Raw genomic sequence first — 27,305 nt, 5'->3', positions numbered from 1 at the left:
GCACAGGAGACAAACCAGAAGTGAGGAAGATGCGATGGTGGGAGGGATAGTCCAGGAGAACAGCTGCTGAGCGTGGGGAAAATGAAGAGGCAAATGGGGCTTAAAGGGAGAGAGAATTTAATGAGCCACAGTTTTTAAACCATGCCCATTTCCTTGGAGTCCTGGGTCAAGGGGCTGTCTCCTTACGGCTGTAGAGTGGACATGGCTCTTTTTTTTATTGGACAAATAGACAAATTTGGGCAGGGACAGTACAGAGAGTGGCAGTGCAAGCACCCTGCCAAACACCTTGTCCCTGACCTGAAGGGATCACGCCCCCTTTCCGTCCCCCAGGCTGGGTGGGTGGCCAGGCCCATTCAGTCTTTTAGCCTCTCTGCCGAGACTGCCAACAAAGGCACCAGTTAGTCCCCATTTTTGTAAGGGGTTTTGTGATGGACATCTGTCCACTGGGAACTGGATCGAGGCCATCTGCTAACAGCTTTCTGTCACAAGGGCCCTGGGCTGGGGGCAACTCCCTGAACAAACACTCCACTACAGCAGGAATTGCAACTGGACAGTGTAAACACACCTTGCATTTAAGTGCCAGGCCTTGTCGGAGCCAGAGTGAGTGCTTTGGTCTTCGCATTGACTAGTGAGGGCTGCTGTTTTCAAGACCTGATAATGGCTCCAAAACTGTGGCCCTGGGATTACTCCAGCAAGCACAAGCAACAAGTCATTGGCTGGGTCAGTAATAGGCAGGATGCACAGCTGGAGTAGTTGGCAGGGAGGGGGGGTGTCAGATATTTCATTTGACAAATAGGAAAAGAGGTACCAGCACTCTCCTCAGGTATCTCACAACATGGAGCAGAGTCCCTCCTTGTTTGTGCCTCCTGAGCTGTGTCTGTTTCAGTTTTCTCTCTGTTGCTCCCACCGTCCCAATGCCAGTGGTGTGTGAGCACCTTCTCCTCTGCAGTTCCTGCCCACGGGAACAGGCACATTTCATCTTTTCGCTACATCTCATTAGAAAACACTCCTAGCCTTCCTCTTCTGTGTCTGAAAATCTCTCTCCTGCTATTGTTTAGCTGTAAAGGTGTTAGAATGTGTATTACAATGGAAGACTTTTTACAAAAGAAAGTTGTAATGCACAGTTACCCCTCTAATCAGAGGACCCAGTGCTGAGATCATGAACTGAAGATACAGATTTCAAACTTTATTTTAAGGACTAATCACCAAGTTTCATGATTTGAAGAGCCCGATAAGGAAATGCTATACAGAACCTCCCGATCAGTTTGACAACCTGTTCTGAGTGTGATAGTGTGTGTGATGGGAGGGTGCGCAAGAGGCAAGTTTGTCTTGCCTTGGGTGTAGGTGTCCGCTAAGTCTTTAGGGAGCAATAAGCGACTCAGACAAAAAACACCTTATTCGGTCTCACTGCCCAGAAACCTTGGCCTGCTATTATCCTGCTGCAAACTGTGTGTCAACCTTTGAAACAGCAAAGGGACCCAATTAGCGCTAATGACTTTGGTACGTACCAACAGGGATAGTAAAAGACGCTGTCTGGGAGAATTTCAGAGGCACTGTCTCAGCAGCAGAGGTGGCGTTCACATAGGATTGACACTGCTAACTGCGGAAAAGTACAGAGTGAGCCATGGGGTCCCACAGTGCACAGACTCTCTACAGCACAGTAATGGAGCAAGAACCAGCTCCTTCCGTTTTCTTGTGTGTATTACTCTGCTGCTCCCACAATGGGAAATGTGAGGTTCTCGCACATTCCCTGCCCAACTCGAATCTTACTCATACCTTAAGTTGCCCAAAAGGAAGTGACTGGATGCCCAAAGCCTGAGCAAAGATGAATGGGAACTTTTTACTACCCACTGTGAGAGCCATTTTCCAGGACAGTCTCGAGGAATTAATTTGCTGGGGTCAATGTGCACGTTGGAGAACAAGAAGAGATCATCACGGTAGCCCCACCCAGTACAGTGTCCGTGTACAGTTCAGCATTTGCCTTTTCCTCTCCGGGCCTCCCGTGCAATCATCCAGTCCAACAGAACACAAGTGATAGAAACGTGCTAGGCAAATGGGCCTCATGGCTTTCTAGTGTCCCAGGAGGTTACAGGGAGCTTTACCTCACTGCAAGGAGTGAACCGTTTTCTTGCTAGTTTTGGTTCTGGCCTTCTCCATCTGGCAGAACTCGTCTGTGTCAACCATAGAGAAGTACAGTGAAATCTATCCATTGCGCATGCAGCCTGGAGGTCTCTCCCCATCTCAGCGAGACAGTAATACCAGATGCTGCAGTGAATCATGGCACTAGGACCTTGTATTTCTACATACTGCATTATGGTGCATTTACCAGTAGATTACAGATTACAAATCATTCAGACTAAATACCAAGCATTTAGGGAGGCAGGTCCCTGGATCATGTGTATTTATTGTGGTTTTTTTACTTGCTAACTGGTTCCTGATAATCTCTCTGGGGCTAGTACGGAACAGCAAAGTCCCACCATGTTTTCTAGGCGTTCTCCCCAAAATGGAGAATACGTTGCCACGTAAAGAGCTGTCACCACTCAGCTACCTTAGGCAGGGATCAGGCTGCAGGTGCTCTCAGCACAAAGCATGGGGGAGGGAGAAGGGATCTTAACTCATCCCCACATCCCTTTTTAAAAAACAACAACAGGCTGTAAGGAAAACCAGCCCTTGAGTACAGACACATTTCCCTACCGCAGGGAATGGGCAGCCCAGCATTGTCCTGTGTCACTGTGCTGGGACAGATCCCCTTTCAGCCAAGGCTTGCCTTGGTACTGATCCAGTGTTTGATGGGCAGGGCCACTGCAGAATCTGTTCTGCATGGGGGGAACGGTCACTAATCCCTGCCCTAAGAGGAAGGACATGCTTAACCTGCTTAATGCTAAACAACCTATCAGGGATGTCCCCTGGAGATATTCCTCAAGGCCAAGGGAAGGAGGCATTTCCCTTGAGAATGTTTTAAGGAGGCAGCTATGGGGCAGATACTGGGGGTATTCCTTGGACATGCTCCTCCAGTGGGGCCTGGGAGGGGTATCACAGAGATCCCTTGGATGGACCACGGTGGGTTGGGTGAGGGGTGAAGGCAGTACACAGGACGTCCCCAGACACCCACCTCCTTTCTGGTGCCGTTTGTGCGCTGTGGCGCATGGGTACCTTGGTGTGTCACAAGGCTTTAGACTTCCTAAGCAATGTATTGCTAGACGTTCTACTTGGAGAGGAGCCTCCCAGGAGAGCTCAGCACGTACCAGGAACCGGGGTTTACATTCATGCAGCAAGTTCACCATTAGCTATCAGCATTGCTACACCCCCAGCTTCCAGGCTTCTCAGCTGCCCAGGTCACACCTGGTACTAGCCTCCAGCATGATGCTACATGTTCCCCTCAGACATGCCAAAAGCTTATCTCCCAGCCCCTCAGAGTGCTGCACACATTTCTGCTTATACATATAGGGCTGTAACAGGGTCACTTACCACATCTAGTGGCATGTCCATTCCTCAATTTCCCTTCCAGGCTGTCGTGTCCATCCGTGGTCATTGTGGTGCTTTTGGGCCCTCCAGTCAAAGCAAGAGCCCTCCCCTTCCAGGGTAAGGAATGAAAATGCATCCTTGGCCACCCACAATCTTCATCTCCATGGACGCAGAGCCTTTGTGACATTCATTCACCACCCCCAGGCAGCATGCCTCCTTCCTTGGTTCTCTCCGGGCTCCATAATCCTGCACCCTTCATAGGGACTGCCCCAGCCTCCCCCATGTTGATACAGGGCTGAAGTGGGTAGGGTGCCTCTCATCCTCTCCACAAGGCCTGGCCTGAGCCCCTAAACAAGGACCTGTACCCACACCAGGCCTTGCTTCAGACCTTTTCCTCCTCTGGATTCACCCCTCCTAGTTTTTTATCCTGTCTTCTCCCAGGCCTTTTGCTTCCCAAGCTCACTTGAGTGAACAGCCCCAACCAACTGCTGCCACTCCCACCACTTACTGGAGAGGCTGCACTTTATAGTTCCCAGCACCCCTGCCTCTCAGTCACATGACTGGAGAGCGAACCCAGGCACAGGTGTGGAGACTGGGCCTGAGCTCCTCTTAAAGGCCCAGCTCCCCTCCAGAGAAGGGGCAAGTTCTGTTCTCAGTCACACCTGTGCAACCCCAGGGACTCAGTGGGGTTGCAGGCAGGGATGTAACTGAGGGCTGAATTTGACCCGTAGAGCACTGACAGCCAAACTGGCATTTCCATGACACTCCAAGCACACACATCTGATTTCCCATGCAGGTAACCACCAAAGAGCTTCCTCTCAAATCACAGTCCAGTGAGCACTGCCTTGGGCCATTGACTGGCTTCCTGCAGATTTCATCCAGTGGCCCATCATCTCTCTTCAGGCTCCCTGCCTCTGTGCTCTTCCAGCCCTCCTGGATCTGTCATGAGTGTAGAAGAACTACAGCCTTTGCAGCAGGGATCAGTAAATCCTGCCCACCCTGCTAGAGTTCTCTCAGGGCAGCTGTTCTCTTTCCTAGGCCCTTTCCAGAGCAGTCACAGACCTCTTTGGTCAGCTTCTCTTTTCTCTTGCTGCTGCTGCAGGTTTGGGCAATCCAGAGCTGCTCCCGAAACATCCTTGCTAGCCTGTGCACGCTCTCTGTCCAGGCTTTCCTTCCTTCCTGCCTGGCTTGTACCTGCCTTTGCTTCTAACTAAAAACCATCTTCTGCCAGACGGTAACTCTTTCTGCAGGTAAATCAAGCAGAGCTTGCCCTAAATTGCCCTCCCAGTGCCTAAGCGGGGATGCAGATTAAGCCAGCTAATTGATGGCAAGTTTCGCCCTTTTCCCTGTTACTGTTTAGTTTAGGTATTTGGGGGTTTATTGACCGAATTCACCAGCTACAGAAGTCCCCGACTTAACCACAACACAGGCTCCAGCCTGGCGAGTTTTTCCTATGCCACCCAGTCTATATGACTCCCCCTCACCCAAGAAGTACCCACCTGTGGAGTCGAGAGGGCAGCTCTGTCTCCATTGCCCATTCAGCCATTGACAGCCAATGAGGGGAGCAGCTGGTGTCAGTTGTGATGATGTACATCTGCCCACTAGGAACTGTGCTTAGACCCACCACGACGGGCGGCACTGACTGGCTCTCAGACAGTAACCACCTTAGGTCCCTATTGGCTGGGTTTGAATGGAGAGACGAAAGGCTCAGTCTCCCGTTCCTAACCCCTTCCCCCTCCTAGAGCCCTGCCCTCATTTCCCAGACACAAACGTCGACTCTTTTTTAGAACAAACCAAGCCTAAAACCTGTTAAAAAAGGAAAGAGAAAATCTCTCTTCATAAAAGACCTAAGGGCAAAACTTGGCTGCATGGTGGCAAGGGAAGCATAGTGCTGGGAGGGCCACAATATGGCGCGTGAGGTGATGGCTCAGGCCATCGCAGTAGGAAGAGGAAGGCCAGGCCAAGGAGACTGCTTGTCGAGATGCTGCTTTTCTGCTGTGTTGGCTTCTGGGCTTTGGCTCCCATAGGCAAACGGGAAAACTTCCATCCCTCACAGACCCTGAGCTGTGCTCTAGCCAGCCCCTCCCTCTGCCTGTACAGCAAAGCTGGCCTCATGCCATAACGCTGGCAGTGGGGGGAGAGGGAGAAGATGGGCTGGGAGATAGCACGAGGAGACACCTTTCCTACACAATACAGGAAAGAGCAAACAGCACTCCCTTGTCAGTAGACACACATTGTGTCCAGCATTACCAGCTGTCTGGCTCAGTGAAGACACTGACAGAATACAGTCACAGGGGGTGGAGGATGGACACTTTGTCTGGGTATCACGAGGTTTGCATTAATGAAAAAAAAGACAGGAAATAGAACGCCTTCACCAGCCTCACTTGCTCTGCTCCCATGAACATTTTTTTTAAGCATCTCAAAAGAAATCAGCCAGGCAGGCACTAGAGAAGATGGGCTTCCTGGTAATGGGTGTTTGTCCCTGCCTGGTAGTGGGAGCTGGGGCTGGAACGAAGCAGATTGACACTGGCTGGCCCCTCCTCTGGAGTTCACAGGTTCCTGGTCATTAGGTGAGGAGGAGTCCTTCAAGGCTGCTCATTTGCCTTTAATTAATGTTGGTCTCCCTCCCAGCAATGGCCCTGCATGAGGCCCCCTATTCTCACTCTGTCTGTCTAATTTGTATTGAGTCTCTCTCCTTTGCAGCCTCTCCTCTTTCCCCTCCTCCCCCTTCTCATTTCTTTTGTGAGTGAATAATTTATGGCACTTTTCATCTTCCCGGCTGTTGTTACAGTGAAACGTCGGTGGGATGCTTTGAACAGTTTTGACAGTCGTTTTAAAGCTAGATGTAAAGTTTTGAACTGTGCTGGTGACATTTCAATGTGGAACCTGTGGGTTTCCTTTTCTGGTGAAGGGGAGAATCTGTGTCGGAGGCAATGGCCTCAACACGGAGACTCCAGATGGGCAGTTGGGTTATTATATCACAGGATCATGTGTGATCCCATGAGAGCAGGAGCTGGTGGTACTGACCCAAACTGCTTCTAATTCTGGTAGATAATCACGAAGCCATCGGAAGTCCTGCATGTTGACTGGTGGAGGATGGCAGAGCCCTTGAAAGTCCTGCACAGCAATTGGTCAATTATTCTAGAGTCCTTCAAAGTTCTGGGTGGCGATTGGTGGGCTGTCACAGAACTGTGACTGAGTGGTGCTGTTGTAGTGCTGGGAGGTTCCCGTGGGCTGCTGGCTCTTACATAAGCTCACTGTTTTCTGAGTCAAAAGAGGGTTTTGTCTCCATGCTGGAGATGTGACAGGTGGAGGAACAATTTGCCCCATTCATCTGTAATTCCCTCTTTGGACGGCAGCACATTGCCCTACGTTAAAATAGACGTTAAACCCAACCACTTCCCGGCCATAAAACCGCACAGGGAGCAGGTGTTGGAAATCTCCCCTTCCCTTCCTGATCTCTGCAAATCCAGCGTCACAGAAATCAAGGATCATCCAGGCGCCTCCTCCAGATGAAAATGCTGAGCCCTGATTAATGTATTTAGTAAATGACTGATCCCCCCACTCGAGCCTTCCTGAAGAGCCACGAGCCATTTGCCTGTCCCTCCCTTGACGCTTTCCTAGGATTGGTGAAGCTGAAGAGAGATTGGAGATGCTGCTCTCAGCTTCCTCGCTCCAGAAGCCACACAGCGCTCCCTTAGACGCTCATAACTATGGCGGAGGGAGCTTTGACTTTGCAGCCAAGCATGTATGCAATCAGTACAGCACGTTAAAACAAGGCCTGTGCAAATGTGGCTGGTGGTCAGGCTGGTTTCCTGCACCAGCCTGGATTCATAAGACCCCGTCGATTTTCAGTCTTGTTTCAGGCCTGCATTGCCAACCTGGACCTGTTACATTCCAGTTCACGGGTTTCAGTGTCTCTCAGCATCAGAACTTCTGCCAGCGGAATCCCAGCGGCCAAAGATTACATGTGACGTTTAAATATTTTGTTTTCTGAATGAAAGATCAGAACAGTTAAAAGTTACATTGTTTTTACAGTTCCATCTGCCTCAATTAGGGCTTCGGGGTGCATGGGGGCTTCCAATTATCCTCATTAGAGGGGCTTCTCACTTAGCCAAACTCCAGCCGAGAGCTCCTGAGGCTCGTGCTGTTGGGATAATTAATATATTCATGGCTGCATAGCCTGGGTTTTGCTCCCCTGCTGTTCACAGAGTTGTACTGTTTGGTGTTTGTGTGTGTTCGGGCGCTCGCCAACTGTTTGTGGAAACGTGCACAAATCCCCAAAGTTTCACACTTTTTAACACTAACAATTATTTGTCTGAGAATTCAGACTGGCAGCGCATCCCTCACTACTAGCTATTCTCCTGTTTAAAGAAGATTGGTCATCCAGTCAGAGAGCAGCAACAGGCCCATGTGAACAAGGCGACCAATCGCAACACAAAATAGCTTGGTTGACGCAAAGAACTCAAACACCCCACAGGGCTGGAATTTTCCCAGCCAAATGATCTGGCAAATGGTTACAAATAACAAAATTGGGATTGGTTTATGAGCAGGAAAACCGGCTAAATGATACCTCGACCCCCTTGCCGTGGGGCAGCTCAGTCTTTGTACAGCTACTTACATTTCACCGATGCTCAGTCCTGCTGTGCTGCTCTTAGGACAGCGTCGTGGCGAGAGCTTGATGGGCCGGCCCTGGCGAAACCTGGGTGTTCAGTGTGCTCTAGCCCAGGGAGTCCTGGTGCTGTTATCATTCATGCTCTGGTTAGAGAAGCCTCCACTTGTACCTGGGAGGGAGACCTCGGCCCTGCCAGCAGAGCCCCCTGGCTTTTGTTCACAAGATCTCCATATGCATCACGCAGGCCTTGGGGACTCCCTGCTCTGTGTTTTGTCCATTCACAGTGTGAGGCAAGTCAGTCTTGCTGACTGACCCGTGTTGGTGAGAATTATTGAGAGAACCTCGCGTGTAGGTCCTGAGCAGAAGGAAGCCAGGATTTGAGTGTTCTGCATTCACAAGTTTGCTAAAGCTCTCCTTATCCTGATCCAAAGACCTCTATATCTGTATTTGGAACAGCTTCTCCCTAACTTCCTTAGAGTATCTTGTTCCTGTTAGAACGAAGTGGACACTCTGTTAATATAGAGAGGTGCTGTGAGCAGCATAGCCTATAAAAATGTATAAACTGTGGCTAATTTGTTTGCAGATTTCTTTGGGAAGTACTTTCATTCATTCTAGATTGAAATCAAATACCTTCTCCCGGCAGTAGCTACTGGGCATTTGTTTCACTCTGCCATTGCATTGTATTACATCTGTACAGGTTGATACGTTTTCTGGACTGTCCTTCATATTTTTTGTCTGTAACAAACCCAAGATTGTTATACCGGAGTTGGATATAAATTTAATCTTCAGCTAGTGTGCGTCTTCTGCATGCCTGAAATGGTGTGCAAAAGCAAGTGCAAGACCCTGGGGAAGGTGGAGGGTACTTGGTGTGGACAGCTGACCTAGAGATGGCCTCTTAAACCTTATCCTTAGACAGCAGTGGGAATGCCGTGCTGAGGTGGATAGGTGTTTGAGTAGCTGGGCAGTGGAGGTTCTGGGGGGGTTTGACATGGATGGGAATTGTGGGCTCATGGGGGGACACTGGGCATTCATGGAAGGTTGACCATCAGCAGGGGTAATTCCAGCCTTGGGATGGAGGCTGGTGTGGATACCTGCACACAGGGAGCAAGGCTGCAATGCATCTGCCTCAGTACGAGTTTTGACACCTTTGTAACACGTTCTCAAATTATTCCTGGGCCAGAATAATGCTAACTACCCCCCCAAGTGCTGTGGGGTTTGTAGGTAGCAGAGATCCTGGAAACTAGGCCTTCTCCACCCCCATGCAAGTAGCAACGGTTGGGTCTGTGCTTTTGGCCAGTTGCGTGGTCATGGTGCAGAGAGCGTGAGCTCTCAGCTAGGCCTGGTCGCTGCACAAAGGAGGGCAGGTAGGTTGAGCACAGCCAGCAAGCGTGCTACACTCCAGCTCCAGCTGCAGCCTGGGGTGAGGGGCTGCCTCTAAGAGAGAAAGATCAGCGAGGAGAGGTCCCAAGGCAGCTGAGATTTTCTCCCATTGGCCTAGAGGGAGGTCTGTGATTGGCCACCCTGAGAGGAGCAGCTCTGTTGCTGTGGCGATGCCCAGGCTTACAGCAGGGCCTGTCGTGCGGCTCGTGCCTCTGTGCACAGAATAATTCTTCTTAATCCTTCTGAGAGGCATCACTGGATAAGGCCACAGCCTCCCTCTGGGAGCCCTGTCTAGCAGGGAAGAAGCAGGGCAGGGGGAGGGCCATGTCTCACAGAGGGGGGGAGAGATCCCCAGCCCTTCCCAGCTCCCCAAGAGCAACCCTCCTGATTTCTGCCCTACTGCCTCATGGCCGAGGCTGAATAAACAAGGGGCTTCTGCCCCCACCACATCCACACAGGCCCAGGGCACGCTATGCGTGCAAACAGCTTTAACACACTGGCCCAGGGCACGCTACTCGTGCAAACAGCTTTAACACACTGGCCCAGGGCACGCTACTCGTGCAAACAGCTTTAACACACTGGCCCAGGGCACGCTACTCGTGCAAACAGCTTTAACACACTGGCCCAGGGCACGCTATTGGTGCAGACGGGCAGCTTTAACACACTGGCCCAGGGCATGCTACTCGTGCAGACGGACAGCTTTAACACACTGGCCCAGGGCACGCTACTCGTGCAAACAGCTTTAACACACTGGCCCAAGGCATGCTACTTGTGCAGACGGACAGCTTTAACACAGAGGGGTAGCCGTGTTAGTCTGGATCTGTAAAAAAGCAAGAGAGAGTCCTGAGGCACCTTTAAGACTAACAGATGACTAACAGTCTGTTAGTCTTAAAGGTGCCACAGGACTCTCTGTAGCTTTAACACACTGGCCCAGGGCACGCTACTCGTGCAAACAGCTTTAACACACTGGCCCAGGGCACGCTACTCGTGCAAACAGCTTTAACACACTGGCCCAGGGCACGCTATGCATGCAGACGGGCAGCTTTAACACACTGGCCCAGGGCACGCTACTTGTGCAAACAGCTTTAACACACTGGCCCAGGGCACGCTATGCGTGCAGACGGGCAGCTTTAACACACTGGCCCAGGAAGCATACCTACATGGAGTAGGAACATTCACTAGCAAGGAGTACATTGGACTGAGCACATGCAGATGCACAGCATGAACTGACCACAGAGAACTCCTACTGAAGCACAGTGCACATACGAGCATACATAGATGCCCAGGCAAGGGGCACACAGACACGGGGAAGCACACTCTTCCACCCGTATCTGTGCTCCAGTGGTGCACCAGCTTCTCCTGCCTTGGACACATTCCTCAGCCAAATCCCACCCATTAGCTCCCAGTCCTGTCTGGACACAACCCGGCATTCCACCTATTCCAGCTCAATTGTGCCCCCGTTTCAGTAACAGCAACCCTAGGACTGCAGCCCATGCAGGAGGGAGCCACACAGTGGAACTTAAATACCACACTGAGGATTAGGTCAGCTCTGGTCATCGCTCAGACAAATAAGTGGATCAGAACAACTATGTGACGGGAAGGGCAGGGGCGAGAGTCTGGTGGCTGGTACAAACCAGGCAGTTTTGGGAGGAGGAGGAAAGAAGAAGGGAACAGTTTAGAAGTTGGTGCACAAGTAAGTAAAGGGTTTCATAGCTGGTACCAGCAGAAGGGCAGTCTGGGGACACACGTCAAGGATGGTCTAGGTCAGTGGTTCTCAACCCAGGGTACATGCACCCCCGGGGGTACGCAGGGGTCTTCCAGGGGGGACATCACCTCATCTAAATATTTGCCTAGTTTTACAACAGGCTACAGAAAAAGCACCAGCAAAGTCAGAACAAACTAAAATTTCATACAGACAATGCCTTGTTTATATGGCTCTATCTACTATACCCTGAAATGTAAATACAGTATTTACATTCCAGTTGATTGATTTGATAATTATATGGTAACGGGGAGAAAGTCAGCACTTTTTCAATACTAGCGCGCTGTGACCCTTTTATATTTTTATGGCTGATTTTGTAAGCAAGTCGTTTTTATGCGAGGGCTGCGCAAGACAAATCAGTCTCTGGCAAGGGGTACAGGAGTCTGGAAAGGTTGAAAGCCAGTGGTGTAGGTTTACTTGGTCCTGCCTCAGTGCAGGGGTCTGGATGAGATGACTGCTCGAGGTCCCTTCCAGCCCTACATTGCTGTGAGTCCAAGTCCGGCTTGGCGCCTTGCGCTTCATTCAGATGCCTAATTGTACTTGAGTCTGTTTATTCTAAGGGATACAAAGTCCTTGTTGCTGCAGCCTCCACAGGGGTCACAGGAAAGTTCACTCATTAAAGTTTCCCTGTAGAGCCAAGCGGGGGGAGGAGAGGGACGGAGACTGATAGCAGCAGCTCGAACACCTTCCTTCCCCCCTCCTTTCACACACACCTTTGGAGGCACTGCACATGCGCTAGAATCCCATATGTTCTCTTGCAGTCTGACCCCTCTTGTCCTGCTGCGTGAGCGAGGATCCAGGGAACAGGAAGCCAGGGACCGCCATCTGCTTGTCAGTCAGTGAAGCTTCTTTGTTTGAAGCACAGCTCACAATTCCACAGGAAGCAGCTCCCGTCCCTCTGCGAGCGGCACCTAATGAAATCAAGGATTTACTGCAGCGGGGAAGGGAAGGGGAAATAGACAGAGCGGAGTTTAAAAATGTGACATCTGACCCAGGAGACTGGCTCCTGGGCGTTCTAGAGCCAGGCTTTTCCTGCTGCTTTGCCTAGGAGGTGTGCGCAGGAGAGGAAAGCTATTTCTGCGCAAGATCAAAGGGTTTTCAAGAGCAGCACTAATGCCACATATCGATGGTGTGGGGAGCTGTGTGTGTAAATGAGGAGGAGGCGTGAAGGCGTGTGTGTAAGTGTCAGACACAGTCCATGTCCATGAAAGGAAGGGGGTACGTGATAAAGGAGTAGCTTGTGTGTGTCCACGCTATGCAGAGGCGTGTGCATAGGGAGGAGACTGGGAAGCATGTGCAGGCACTGTGGCTGGGAGCAGAGACATGCCTAAGAAAGCGTGCAGGGAAGCTGGGAGAGAACGATACAGGCACAGGGTAGAAGGCAGGGTGTCAGTGTCTGTGCCATGGGAAGCTGGCTGGTCTGTATAACGAAGGTGCAGGGAAAGACAGTATGTGTCAGCGAGCCGAGGAGCGAAGGTAAAGGGAGTGAGCTGCCACTGTGAATTGGAGGGAGCTCTGGGAGAAGTGGGCAGGAGCTGCAGTGGCAAGCGAGTTGGACTGTGCATGGAGGACGAATGGATGGCGTTTCTTTGCGACGCACAGACCTGGAGTCTGCATTCAGGTGCTCTGATACCACAGCGATAGAGACAGATAGAAGAGGGATGGTACCCAGGAGAGAGGTGGGGGTCAGTCAGTCTGTGTCCATACATCTGTGTGGTTCGTGCAGAGGAACAGGTAGGAGGTCTGTCTGCAGAAGCCATTGTTACAACAGGACATATGCGAGAAGTCCCTGGGATGGTGTTTTTAGCGACAGGCTCCCCTGGGTCCCATAAAGCTGCTTCCATTCTGCGCTAATGTGCATTTCTGCCAAAAGGCCCAGTGAGGTCTGTCCTCTTGGGTCATCACTGACTCTGAAATCTCTCTGCAGTGGGCAGTACCTGGGAAGCTTGGGGGGGGGAATGAGATGGGTGAGAACATCACTTCTCAAATAGCCTAAAACCAGAGAGCGAGCACAGGGAGGGGAAGGGCCCCTTTCCTACCACGTTGGTAAAATGGAAATTCCACAGTCCCCTGCAAGCAAAACTCCCATTGACTTCAGTGGAGTGAGTAAGGAAAGGACAACCCTTCCCATGGGGGTGTGGGAGGGAAGGGAAGATGTCTGCTATTCTTTCACTTCTGGGATTGTTCAGCAGGAGAGCCCCCAGAGGCAAGGGGCTTTGTAAACGGCTGGACTTGACACAGTCAAGCTGCCTCCCAGGAACAGGACTGTTCTGATCCCGTAAGCTGCCATCCGTCATGCAGCAGGGTGATCATGCCTATGTGTAATGGCCTGGAGCGTAGGCCTATGTTTTATGAGTATCTGTTCCTGGCAGTGCCCACACTGACTGGTGTGCAAACCAGGCACATGGAGCACATGGGATTCTGGGAACCCAGGTTCAGCAGAGCTAGGGGCCATAAACAATTCATTTCTCTCTCAGTCCACTGGTTGTCTGGAAAACAGCCGGAGCCCACGCAGGTTCTGAGCAGGATGCCACCTCTGCCCTTTGAGAGGGCACAGAAGCTGCTCTCCTGGCTCGTCTGCAGGTGCCCAACGGGTCTAGGGCTGATGGGTGCTTTAAGGGAAGGGGCCTCAGGGATTTGAGATAATGTGTCCCTCTCATTGCAGATGATTCCTCATCAGAGAGCTGCAGTGGGAACGGCTCCTCCACCCTGAACCCCTCCACCTCCAGCAGCACGCAGGGAGACAGCACCTTCCCAGAAATGAACGGGAATGGAACTGCTGCCCCCATGGACTTCACTGCTTCGGCCGAGGACCAGCCCATCAACCTGTGTGACAAGCTCCCGCCTGCCCATGTCACTCCTTCCTATCAGTCAGACAGCTGTGCTGACGGGCTGCGGAGCCGGGTGAAGTATACAGCAAAGACTACAGCCGAGGTTGGTCTGGCCAACACTGTGGGGCTTTGGGGGGTGCACAGACCGCATAAGCAGGGGCAAAATGCACGGTCTCATTTACAGCCTGCCACAGCCTGATAGTAAAATGGAGGCAACTGCACGCGAGATGTCCGAGGGCAGCAGAGGACTTTGCTCCTATCCATGGAGCTGAGAGAGCAGGGCTCAGCCTGGGGGTTGGTTGGGAGGGGTGGAGTCTGCTCCGGGAGCTGAATGCATTCCCTTCTAGGGAGGGAAGGGGAAAGCTGTCTAGCTGTGATCTGCGTGCTGAGGAACTGCTAGAGAGCAGCTGTGTCTGGCCTTGCTCCAGGCTTGGGGCTCTTGCTGTTGGTAAAAACAAGGCCCAACTAGAGCCAGTGTGGTTAGCAGAGGTAAGGAGAGAGGAAGTATTATACCAGGAACCCAGGGCCCATGGCATGCAGCCATAGCCCTGCCCCCAGCCAGCTCCACAACGACCCTGCTGCTGAGCCGGTTTATTTTCTCTTTGCCTATAAAGACATTACTGTGTAATGGGCTTTTAACACTCCTCAATCCAGACAGAAGCATCTCCCTCCCTTTCATCTCAACCCCAGCTCTTTCAGTTCAGTTTCACGGAAGAAATTCCCCTTAGGCATTCCCTGTGAAAGTCATTCCCCCAGCCTCCTCTCCCAACACACCCTCGCCATAACAGATGCGAAGCCAACAGTGAGCGGGAGTATAGCGTCTTCCCAGGAGGTCTCAGCAGATGCTGTCTCTGCTATGGTGGATTTCCCAATCTTGCTGCAGAACCATAAATCCGGGATCCACCACCTGTAATGCCTCAGCAACCCCCTTCTCACAGAACCCAGCTTCTTAAAACTAAGTTTGGGTGGCAGAGTGCACACTGTACACACCGCCTGGTGGAGTAAGTGAATCTCTGCTGTTGTAGGAACAGGTTCCCAAGTGGGGCTGTTAGCACTCCCGGGAGTGGCACTCCTGGCTGAGTGTTACTGTGAACACAGTGAAGCTGTGTGTGTGCGTGCGCACGTGTGTTAAACCATCAGTCTCTATAAATGACAGAACAGTGACAAAATTTTAAGAAGACGGCACCTGGTGCACACATGCGTAAGCCTTGTCCCCGACAGCTCCTCTGCCCAGGACTGAAGTAACAAGTCCAGAGCATCCACCAATCTTGACAGAGCTGTGGGCTAGGACAGATTGCTTGAATCTTTCCTGTTTTGTGTTACGGGCTTTGGCCTGCTCTATCTGCACTACGATGATCAAGGGCCTTTAAGGAGCGCCTCTCAATTATCCCCATTTTACAGATGGGAAACTAGGCTGGAGACACAAAGGACCAGATTGACAGAGTATTTAGGTGCTTAAAGATGCAGACAGTGGCTCTGCGGGATTTTCAAAAGGCCCAAAAGCCGGCTAGGTGCCACTGCTCCTTCAGTCCTTTGAAAATGTAAATGGGGGAGAGGTGCCTAATCTCCTTCGGCCATTTTGAAAATGGGATGTGGTGCAATCTTCATCTTTAAGCACCTCAGTACCTTGGAAATTCTGGCTCTAAGTGACCTGGCCAAAATCACCTAGGCAACATCTGTAGCAGGGTGAGAATTGAATCTAGGGCTGCAGAGTCCTAATCCCTGACTTTAGCCACAGGGCTCCCATATGCCATTCCTCTCCCTGACAGGAGCAAGAGGAGAGGATCTCACAACCCAATCGCAGGTTTTTCTAGAGGACATATCCCTGTACTGTTGGCCCCAGGGTAGTTCATCACGGATTGTAATGGAAGGACCCCACACACCCTTTAAACAAACTCCATGTAAGAGGGAGTGGCTCCATGGGACTTGGTCTCTTTGCTGCTTCCATCTTCTGATGCTCTTATTTATCACAGTTTGCCAGAGTTTCTCTTTTGCTAATTTTCTCTCCTGGCCCATCTGCTGCTCTTGTGTGATCCTGCAGTACAATGACCCTAATGCTGAATCTGTGACAGCTCCATCATTTCCAGGGCAGCAAATTGTGATGTCATAAAGGATATGACTTCAGAGCAGGATCAGCTATGTGGTCAGGGAGAAAGCTTTCTTTCAGACACAGCTGCCAAAGCTAACTGGCAAAGACAAAGGGCTTCTGCTTCCCCCGTTCCTTTTCCTGTTTGAAATCAGGCCCCTGGCCTTCGGCAGAGACTGGAGGGTGAGTTGAGGTCTGGGATGCTCATGACTCCCCCTGTTCTCTCTCAGTCCCCTCCATACAGTTCTGGCAGTTATGACTCCATCAAGACCGAGGTCAGTGGCTGTCCGGAGGACCTGACCGTTGGCAGAGCGCCCACAGCAGATGAAGATGACGACGACCATGACGACCATGAAGATAACGATAAGATAAATGACTCAGAGGGGATGGATCCAGAGCGATTAAAGGCCTTCAATGTAAGAGTAACAGGCATGGGCAGAGTGGGTCCAGCAGTCCCAAGCCTCTGCTGTGTCTCATCTCCCCAACCACTCTTCATTCTCTTTGCAGATGTTTGTGCGCCTTTTTGTGGATGAGAATCTGGACCGAATGGTTCCCATCTCCAAGCAGCCCAAAGAGAAAATCCAGGCGATCATTGAGTCCTGCAGCCGACAGTTCCCTGAGTTCCAGGAGAGAGCTCGCAAACGCATTCGCACTTACCTCAAATCCTGCCGCCGTATGAAGAAGAACGGCATGGAGATGGTGAGCTGCTTCCCCTGCCTTCCGTGCCCTTGTTGCTCTACCACTCTCCCTTCCTCACATTCCTCCTGCTCGAAAGGCCTCCCTCGTGCCTGCAGACTTGTCCTCCTTCCAGATGTGTGGAAGAGAGGGACCAGATCACAATCCATTCTGGATACTGTCTGTGCCCCTGCTTCCAATGCTAATGTTTTTGAAATGTCACTACATGTTCTCTGCCACCCAAAGGGTGTGCATGGCAGAGAGACACTGACACTGGTGGATGGAGAAACAGATGCAAGCACTGGAGAGTTAAAAAGTTGAGGCCTTAAATATTTTGATTTTAAATATTAACTTTTAAGAGCTTGAGAGTATTCTGTGCTCTTGCCATGCTCCTGGCAAATGTACAGTGCACATTCTGAATGGTCAAGACAAATGAAATGATTGTTTCCATCAGTGTCCATATTTCCCAAAAGATGACCTACCTGGTTGTATGTCTCCACAGACCAGACCCACCCCACCACATCTGACCTCAGCCATGGCAGAAAATATCCTTGCAGCTGCATGCGAGAGTGAAACACGGAAAGCAGCCAAGAGAATGCGACTGGAGATATATCAGACATCCCAGGTACAGTCCCTGTAATCCTTTGCATGCTAGGCACAATTTCATCTGCTCTGTCCCCAGTCGGGGCAGAAGATGAGCCAGAATTGACAGACCAGGTCAGCAGAGATCTTGCTTACTGAGGATGGGCACAGTACCTGCTTCAAGCCGTGCAAGTTTGGTCTTACAGTTTGCCTAGAAAGGGAAAGATCAGGCTGTGCATGTTTGTTGTAGAGGGAGATCGTAGGCAGAGCACATGTGACAGGGGGTAGACAGTCTGGAGAACAGGAAGAAACAATGGATATGGTAGTGAGTATGTGCAGGGGAGGCTCGGAGAGCCCAGACTGAAGAGAGAGGTGAGGACAGGGACAAGCAAACCAGCAGCAGAGGGACATTTCCTTTCGGGAGGGACTGTTGTGCAGGAGGTGGGTGAGGGATGCTTCCTTTAATTGAGTAGGACGTGTGAGCAGTAGTTCATTCCTAACACAAGGAGAGAGTAGCAGCTCGGCATGCCTGCTCTGCCCAGGGGGAAAGGGTCAGGGATGCTTTGGCTGTGTATATTTAAACACCTTCCTCACAATTTTCTGGGAAAGCTGTGGAACATGGGAGCTTCACGTACATGTAACTAGGTTTGAAGCCATCCTTGCTCTTTCTATGCTCTGATTGGCTGGGATGCCAGGATGCTGGTGTGGGCTGGCCCCAGAGGTCATTCCAGGCAACTAGAGTGTAGCACAGTCCACTTTTCTTGGAAGTGAAGGGCAGGAAAGTCTCCTCACTGGAATAAATCGCTTTGCTTTCCTTGCTGTAGGATGAGCCGATCGCCTTGGATAAGCAGCACTCCAGAGATTCCACAGCCATCACGCACTCCTCCTATTCACTGCCAGCTTCGTCTTACTCCCAGGATCCGGTCTACATCAACGGAAGCTTGAACTACAGTTACCGTGGCTATGGGACCCTGGGAGGCAGCCTGCAGCCACCCACTTCACTGCAAACAGGGAACCACAGTAACGGTAAGAAGGGAGGAGGCACAGCACTTGAGAGTGACACAGAATTGGGTCTCCTCTATCCCTGTCTCCATTCAAACGGGGTCTGAAGAATGCCTGAGACGAGCGTGCTATAGAATCCAAGCAGGGGGCTTGTGGGCCCGAACGGCTCTGCAGCTGGAAAGATGATGCTTTGCTAGGCCATGCCTCCAACTCTGGCTGACTGAGGGGAGGCGGAGGCTGCTCCTGCTTTCCAAGCACTGCCAGGGCAAGTGGTTCACCCCAGCCCCCTTCCTCTGGTCTGCAGAGCCACCCTCTCCCCACCACTAAATCGCTCCTGAGGACCCCTTACTCCCATAGCAAACTAGCTGCCTAAGGGTGGACGGCAGCACAGGAGAAAGACAAGGGCTGAACGGTGGGGGAAGGGAATTTAGTTTAACTTAAAAAAAAAAACCACAGGTACCACCTATTAATAATTAACTAAGGCGGGCACCTGTCACCACCCTGATTACCTTGCTGGTATGAGACAACCCTGCCCCCACCCTTCATGTGCCTTTTAATAGGACGCTCTTTGGGCCCGGGGTCGTGTCAGTTTCCCGTGAGTTAGGAAAGCACTGAACATGCTGTGGGCGCTGCCACAATCTACAAGATAATAAATAATAACCCTCTTGCTGGCAGGAGTGTCAGCATGGAGGAGGCCAGGCAAAGAGAGCAGCAGTGAAAGGGAGCGCTGGATGGGAGGTCTGCAGTTGCAAGGTGTGGGGAAAGAAAGAACCTGAGGAGAGGGAGAGAATAAGCCTGATTAGTTAGATTTAATAAGGTGACAGTGAAACATCCAGTAAACAAAATGATTAGTCCAGGCTGGGGCAGCACTTGACCACAGGACCACACAGAGGGCCAGTCCTGTCTGGCATAGACACACCCTGACCAGAAGCCTCTGTAAAGCATGGAATCAGGTGATCTTGTGTCAGGTCTCCCGCATCTCGGCAGTAGCCTCTTGGGATTGTTCTTGTGCCACTCCTGAGCAGTAGTGGCTGGAGCCCCTCTAGCCAGACCTGTCAGGCAATGACCTGCGTCCACAGCTTCGCACCCGGGTGCATGCCTGGGAAACCCTGATTGGAGAGCCTGGCCAGGAGTAGCGTGCACAGAGGAACAGAGCTTTGCTTCTGGATCTATCTGGGTTCTTCTAAGAACCCCTTGAGAACCATATATGTCCATCTCCATTAGCACGCAACCAATAGCACAAGACTTCTTTCCTCCCTGAGACATTCCCCTCAGCAATCTTTGCCATTGGGCCCCTCGCTCCTGTTTGCTCCATGCCCCAGTGCCTTTCCTGGGGTCTCACCCCCCGCCCCTTCCTGGCTGCCTGGAGTAAGGATTTGAAAGGATGTGATTTCCGGAGTCCTGAAAGATGCCTGTCTGGGATTAACTGTTATCATCCCTTCCTAATGCCTCTTAACCCCGAGTAAAGATCCCACCCTAGTCTCCAGCTGCTGAGACCTAATCCTTGCAGCTAGAGTAGAGGATGTTACACTTTCTTTCTAGACTAGCCCAGTGCAGGAGGGGAAGCAGGATTCCTTAGCTTCCACTGCCTTCCTCTACAGGTGGCAGTTTCCACTGTGCAGTTTTCCTTGAGGCGCTGCCCAGCCACACAGCTGTTCTCATTACACCTTCCCCCAAAATTGACCAACCAGGGCCTGCCTATTCCAGGCATGCGCAGGAAGCACAAAGCTGAAATCCTGCTTCTCTCCACTTAGGCCTCTGCCCAGGCTCTTGCCAACTCCTTTAAAGCCAAGAGAGCTCCTCTCATAATTCCTTCCCTCTTCCCCCATCCATGCCCCTTTTTTCACCTGTTTGAATGAAGTCTGCACAATTCTACCCCCTCCACCCGAGTTTGTGCTGCAGCTCCATCTCTCTCTTATCAATCACTCTGCACAGAAGCAGGCCGTTTTCCCCGGCCTACCCACTTCCCTGTTACCCCATTTCCTTCCTCCTCTTTAGCAAGCTTTCTGCTCCCAGTGCAGCTCCCTTCTCAGTTGCCTGTTGCTTTCCCCTCTCCACTAAAACTCCCCTCAAGTTGCTAACCCCACTCCCTTCCCCAGTGCTAATAGTCATCTTTCCGGACTCCTCCAGGACCGCTGGTGTCTGACTGCCTACTTCTCCTCAAGCCTCTGCTCCTTTGAGCTCCCCTGACTGTCCACTGCTTGTTCTACTCCTACTTCGTTGATTGCTGCTTTAGTGTTGCCTCTTTGGGGACCCTTTCCTCCTCCTGTTACCCCCACATACTCCCTTCTGGGTGACCTCACCTGCTCCCGGAGTGTCCCTTATTTCCATTGTGCTGATGGCTCTCAATCTGCCCCTGCCTACACTCACAGCTTCCCCGTCTCTGCTCTCTCTTCCTGCATGTCCCAACACAGCGAAAAGCCTAACTTCTCCTAACCCTCCTTCTCCATCCCTCAGACTCATAATCACAGCGTTAGCGTCGATTCTTCCATTTCCTTCTCTCATTACATCCAGCCTCCTCCCTCCCTCCCAATATCAGCTCTCCAGTATCCACCACCCTTCCCCACTGCCAGAATTGTGCTTCACATTATGTGTTGAAGATGTTTTTGGATGGGCCAAAGAGCAACATCCCCAAACATGCTCAAGGCTACCTCTCCTCCCATTTCTGTCACACCTATGTGCTGCTGGCACTGGGAAACACCCTCTTGCAGAATATGTTTGGGAACCCCTGCTAGAACCAGGGGTGCTGGAACAGTTTGTATAGTGGGGGTGCTGAGAGCCATTGAACCAAACTAAACCCTGTATTTGATGGAAACCACTTCAAGGTAGGGGTGTGGCAGCACCCCCAGCACTCCTAGTTCCAAAACCTATGCCAGGAGCATGAAAATTACGCAACTGACCATCAACAGAAACAGTGAAACCTCTCCATGCCACATGCTGTCAAATGCAGAGAAGAACCAGAAACCGAGAACATTGTTTCCCCTAATCCTTTCAGTACTCTGAGGAGTCAGTTGGAACAACTGTAGGTACAATATTTGCTCTGTTGATTGACCCTTTAAATTTTGTGCTAATTCAGCCAAGCTCCCAAGTGCTTCATTGCGATTCTAGCCCATGACAAACTGCAGTGAATATATTTTTTTACTATAGGTGCAAAACCCTCTCCCTACTTGCCTGTTTTATTACAGTGTTAAAACAGCTGTGTCTGACTTGTGCCTGATCTAACTCCTAGCAGAGCAGAGGGTTAGTCTGACTGTTCATCTAGTATGTTTACAAAATACACAGACACACACTCTTTGATGAGGGGAACAGAGCCATGCAGTGCCTCTGTGACAGAGCAGCAGTTGGAAGGTGCCTACAACTTGACAGTCTGTTCTGTAGGGCTCAAGACTGCATCTTACGTTATGTATGTAGAGTGTTGTAGAAGGGGCTGTGAATCAAAACAGCAGGTGCTGGTGGAATTTTATGTGCCACTTTGGGGCAGTAACTGTGCCAGTGTCTTTTCCTGACCCTCCCTCTTACTTTTCAATTGCAGGTCCTACTGATCTCAGCATGAAAGGTGGGGCCTCAAGTACAGCCCCTTCTAACAGCACCAGCAGGGGGATGCCAGCTGCTCAGCTCAGCCCCACAGAGATCAGTGCAGTGCGGCAATTGATTGCCGGCTACCGAGAGTCAGCGGCTTTTCTTCTTCGGTCTGCAGATGAACTGGAAAACCTCATTTTACAGCAGAACTGACTCCTGGTGTCTGCGTAGCTCCTGGGGCAGACGACAATTTACACCCTGGTATCCTGCTCAGGACTAACCATCGTCCTCCTACCCAGTAGCTGGTACATTTAGTTTTTAAAGGTGGAACCCTAGAACTGTTTTCTTTCACACTCCGAGCACCTGGGACTTGGGGCACAAGGACATATTTTTGACTCTCTCAACACAGGTGCGCCTAGCTGAGCAGAAGAAGCCAAACCTACAGCTGGGATGGGTGTGGGATTTTTTTTAGGGTGGAAGGGAGCCTGGGGAGGCTTGGGGCTGCAGATGTATTTAGAATAACCTTTGTGGACCCCCAACGTTAGAATCCCATCCCCAGATAATTACCTTTCAAGGTCTTAGGTGAGCAGAATTGCATATTTATTGAGAAATGGACCATCCTCTCCCCTTAGTAATTTATTTTTCTGAAAATGGATTCTTTTGAGTTTGTACAGATTGCCAGTTTTGTGTCCGTCTGATCAGAAGGAATTTATTCCTGTGAAATAACACATTCCATATCACTACACTACTAATGGCTGAGCAGCTCCCCCCGCTGCTCCTGGGAGAGACCCCTTTGCACAGGATGCACGTTGGCCATCTAGCCCTAGAACTCCTAGGCTGCTCGGCCTCCTGCAAGCTTCGGCAGAAGCTGAACAACGAGGAGAGAGTGTCTTGTTAGACCTCTAAGCAGTCCTGTAGCAGCAGCAACGGGGTCCAATCTCTCCTGCAGAGACTCAGCAAGCTCAGCAGACCTCCAACTGGAAGGACCTCTCACACTCATTTAACTCAGTGCAGAGCAAACCGGGAAATTCCTGAGAACCACAGTCATGCATTCACCATTCATTTCTACCTCACACTTCATTGTGGGCTTTTTCCAGGACTCCCCAGGGTTCTGAACAGTTCACCCCATAATGTGCATGACTATGATGTGCAGCCAAGACTGGGGAGCAGACACGTAGATAACACTGAGGAGTCCAAACTAAGCCAGCAGCTGGACAACTAAGCCAAGCTGGCTCCCTTTTTGTTCAGAAGAGAAGGAAGGACATGCACTGCTGATGGACAGCAGCTCCCTGTCACAATGGATGATGTCTGACCTCTCCTCAATGAGGAATCCCAGGCTGTCTCCACCAGTATACGTGAAACCAGCGCTGGGGCAGCAGCAAGAGAAACACACGTGAATAATAAAGACTAGTGCAGACTTTTAGGGAGAAAAGTAAACTACTTCGGTGAAACAACCAGGTCATTCCTACTCAAAAGGAAAGAATTAGGAGACTCTCAGCAGCAGAAAGGGTGGAAATTCTCCCCAGGGCCCAGGCGCTCCCCCCCATCCCTCCCAGTAACAGTCCTGGGAAAAGCTCACAATTCCTAAAGTGTGGGGAAAAATTGGCCTGATTACCATTGCTGTTTCTCCCCAACTCCCACCCTCCCAAAAACCAAAACCAATGCACTTCCCTTTGCTCAGTGCAATACCTACCACCAGTGCTGCTAAAACCAGGGCCTTTGCTCGGGCATCGAGATGCTGAGCAGGGCCAAGCAATGCAACATAGTCTGTAGCCATAAAAAGCAGCAGATAATTGCTGCCTAAGAATCTGTGAGAAGAATTCTCACCCCCTCCCTTGTCAGTGCTGGCAGAATTCTTCTCCTGGCCTCCTTTCTAGGGCAAGGACCACAAGCAGCAGCACCAGATAGACGAAGAACATAAAATTATCAAAATTATTTTAAAATGCAGGTGGCTTCCTTCTCTGAAGTTAGCTCCTTTTAGACCGATGTATTGAGAACTCACTTCAGTGATGAAGGTTTCTGCTCTGCAGTGGTGGTCCACATTGTCCCCGTCCCCATCCCCCATACTAGCACATGGGTTTTACACTTTCAGGTAGCACAGGTTGGGCTCCAGCAGGGACTGAGCCTCAAATGGTTTTTCAAGAACCTTTTTAACCAAATTAGTTTCCATTCATACTAGTGGGAAAACTGTGCTGGCTAAAAAACAAGGCCCTATCCCTCTTCTCAGCTGTAACCTAGACCAGACTTCTGGCTCTCTAGAACAGGACTGCCCAGCCTGGCCCTAAAAGGGATTAACTAGGCATTGACCACTTTCCCCAAAGCCTAAACTCTCCCCAGCTGCTGGAGAAAAGGGATTTAATTCCTGACTGTTTTCTACACTCAGACAGCCCTTGTAGGGAGAAGGTGGTGGTTTTGTTGTAAATCAGAGTTGATTCCCCTCATTTCAACATGAGCCAACAGGGTGGTTCTTTGGGAACATTCTAACATTTTGGTTCTTAGCATATATGGACAATAGACAAAATCTGACCAACCTCCAGGGAGTGTGGGTCAGTATCAGAGCTAAGGTATCTGAGAACAGAATGACCACACACAAGCCCAAATTTCAGGTCCACACTTTCCCCAGCACTTCACGAGCCTGCTTGATTTGTCCACGGCATCCTCCCATACTTTGAATTTATGTAAATATTTATTTTTGTGCGTAAAATACCATGAAGTAGCAAACCTTTTACAAAATGTTAACCACAGTCATTTGTGAAAGTCTTAATGTTAAAGAGAGGCAGAGACAATCGCTGTCCCAGAATTCTCCATATAAATTACTTAATTGTTGCCTCCACTCCTTTTAAGAGGCCATCAAGAACATGTAGCCATAAATTGCCAGCCAATTAACCAACAAAGACATTGCCCAGGAGCTTATTATAACAGATCAATATCAGATACAGTTTGTTTAAAATTGCATTATGCAATGTCTAGCTGTTTTAACCAGATCACCCTGGAACTTCGTGTTTAGTAGCTCTTCATATTTAAACCACTGGTAGAACACAGTTGAGACTTATGATTGCATAGGAAGAAGAATTGACAGTGTACTCTGTAACATCAACTAATGTTCGTAACCTGCAGCTGGATGGCACAAAGATTTCTGAAGCCCTGATGACAGTAGTACCTGTGACAAGTTGTGAAACAAATGGGATCCACTACATATTGGTGTCAGGGAAAGTTTTATGTAAACTGTATCTTTAGTTTCTTTGGAGCTATCGCCAGAGAACATCTCAATGCTCTAACTGATCCTTACTCAGTAGTGGTCCTTCTCTACTCAAAGGCTGTTTCACAGCCATCTTCGTAAGTTTTCACTAGATATTAAAGGGTTAGGAATCTCAATTTACAATTCTCAATCAGAAGGAACGAGCAGGAGCAAAATACCCTGGCTTTCCAGGCTTTGTGAGAAACAAAAGGGGAGCACTGGGTTAGCAGACGGTCTGGAAAACCAGTGATGGAGAAGATAAACCTCTCGTCTTAAACATCACCACTACCACTTGTACACAGGGAATGTTCAGTTCCCAATGACAGTGTTTCAGCAAGGGAAGTGTTCACAGGATTCCCAGCAGACGTGACCTGTACCTCCCCACTCCAAAGGGCCACCTTCTTCCCACAGGTGGCCATAGGATTTAGTACCAGTCATTTACAAAATGCTGCTTTGAACTCAGAGGGTTAATATACTTTTGATTTGTAATTTTTTGTAAAACTTTTTACAAGGTAGCATAGTATTTCACCAGAATACCAACTACAATCCGTCCATGGTCTGATTTTTATATAATTTAGTGGTGCTTTAGAAACTTTTGTTTGGTTGTTTCAGAGCTGTACAGCTCAGTTCTTCGCCTGTATCTACCTAAGACCAATGTGAACCTTTGTATTTTTGCTCCTAATTTTGGACTCAGTGAAAGTGTACTGTTTACATGTACAGAACTCCCAGCCCCTGTGTGTTCTGCAAGACCTGCTGTTGAAGAGGAAGATGCACCTCACCCAGTTCATCTGCTTAGCAAAGCCACAGAGACACTGACACATACTCAACCACCTTAAAAAACACAAAACTGGGATGTGCTGCAAGAGATTTCAGCGTTTGCACAGCCTCACACACTTTTAAGTGATCAATTTTAAAAATAGCTGTAGCTTAAAATTTGAGAACTGATCTGAGAGGGTGAGGTGACCGTAAACAACCAGGACCCCAAACAGAAATAGAACCATATGATGGTTCTGTTTCACTGCCTTTCCTCCCTGACATCCCAGGCATGAAGATGAACGCTACCTAGCTGACTTTAGGGGTCCAGTTGAGTCTAGAACAATGCTCAAGCCTAGTGGAGGCCAGGGAGAAGGGGAAAACCCCTCTTTCCCTTAGCACAATTGAACACATTTTTACTGATTCATGATTAAATCATCTAAGATGTTAATTTCAAATAAAAATGCTAGGAGAGTATTCTCTCTAGAGACACCGGAGCTCCTAAATGGAGTAGGAGGCAGCTTGTTTAGAAAGTTAGTACACTGGGGCGGGAGGGGGGCGCGCTCAGATACTGAGCATATGGCACTTAAACCACCATGGAAAGAGAATCCAGCTTCTAAGGGGACACTTTATTGCTTAATCAATTGATTAATTTCTAAATGATATTTTTGCAGATAGGCACCTATGCAACTTAACGTGGCTCTTTTAAGCAGATGAGCACTTCCTCCTCAATAAGCTCTATAAAAATTTGTGTTATATACTGTGGATTTTTCCAGTAAGTGTGGCTTAATATTTTAATTCTTAGAATGTGTGTCTATTATATGTGATGCAACTTAATTCTGTTCTGTTTGTGGAATGATTAGCACAGGCCAACTCCCTGTCCCCCTCACTTAACAAAGACCAATGAGCTGTTAATCAAGCTGTTATTTCCATGGTATTACTTGCTAAATGCACTGATTTCATAAGTATGTGGAATCCTTTTTTTCTTTTGAATCTGTATATCATATATAAGACTGAATCTACTTAATAAACACTGTATAACAAACAGGACTCAGACCTCCAGTGTCAAACACAGCTAGGGGTCACTTTTACCTCTTGCTTGTACGGCTTTTTCCACCAACTGAGACATATGCCACCAGCTGTCTCCCGAGTTCCCATTAGAGAGCTCAGATTTGCAACCCAGTGTCAGTCTGTGACCTAACACATGGAAGGTCAGTTTGATTGTTACTGGTACCAAGAACAGCTTTCAAAGGTAGGTGTTTTAAAATAAACAAACAAACAAAGTACCTTCATCACTCAGGTACCTTAAAACAAGCTGTGCTGTCTCTTCCTTAACAATCAGCTGCTGCTAGTCTTAGATCTTAGATAGCTCCCTTAATAGTCACTACTGGGACTGT

At 49.8% G+C, this 27,305-nt stretch overlaps 1 protein-coding gene across 5 annotated transcripts in view; it reads left to right on the top strand.

Annotated features, from left to right (window-relative positions):
- The window catches only part of NOL4L (nucleolar protein 4 like), a 94,725-nt gene extending 67,772 nt beyond the window's left edge, over window positions 1-26,953 (top strand). For all 5 annotated transcript variants that reach the window (XM_005304871.5, XM_042842589.2, XM_065566342.1 and 2 more), the window contains 6 exons: window positions 13,888-14,156; window positions 16,370-16,555; window positions 16,647-16,838; window positions 17,317-17,439; window positions 18,221-18,422; window positions 21,931-26,953. In XM_005304871.5, the coding sequence (XP_005304928.1) occupies window positions 13,888-14,156; window positions 16,370-16,555; window positions 16,647-16,838; window positions 17,317-17,439; window positions 18,221-18,422; window positions 21,931-22,130 (1,172 nt within the window). In that variant the 3' untranslated portion in view covers window positions 22,131-26,953. The remainder of the gene's footprint in view (window positions 1-13,887; window positions 14,157-16,369; window positions 16,556-16,646; window positions 16,839-17,316; window positions 17,440-18,220; window positions 18,423-21,930) is intronic.
- Window positions 26,954-27,305: the final 352 nt, after the last annotated feature.

Source organism: Chrysemys picta, chromosome 13, assembly GCF_011386835.1.
Source record: "Chrysemys picta bellii isolate R12L10 chromosome 13, ASM1138683v2, whole genome shotgun sequence".
Lineage (NCBI taxonomy): Eukaryota > Metazoa > Chordata > Testudines > Emydidae > Chrysemys > Chrysemys picta.
This window is presented reverse-complemented; position numbering and strand designations above follow the sequence as displayed.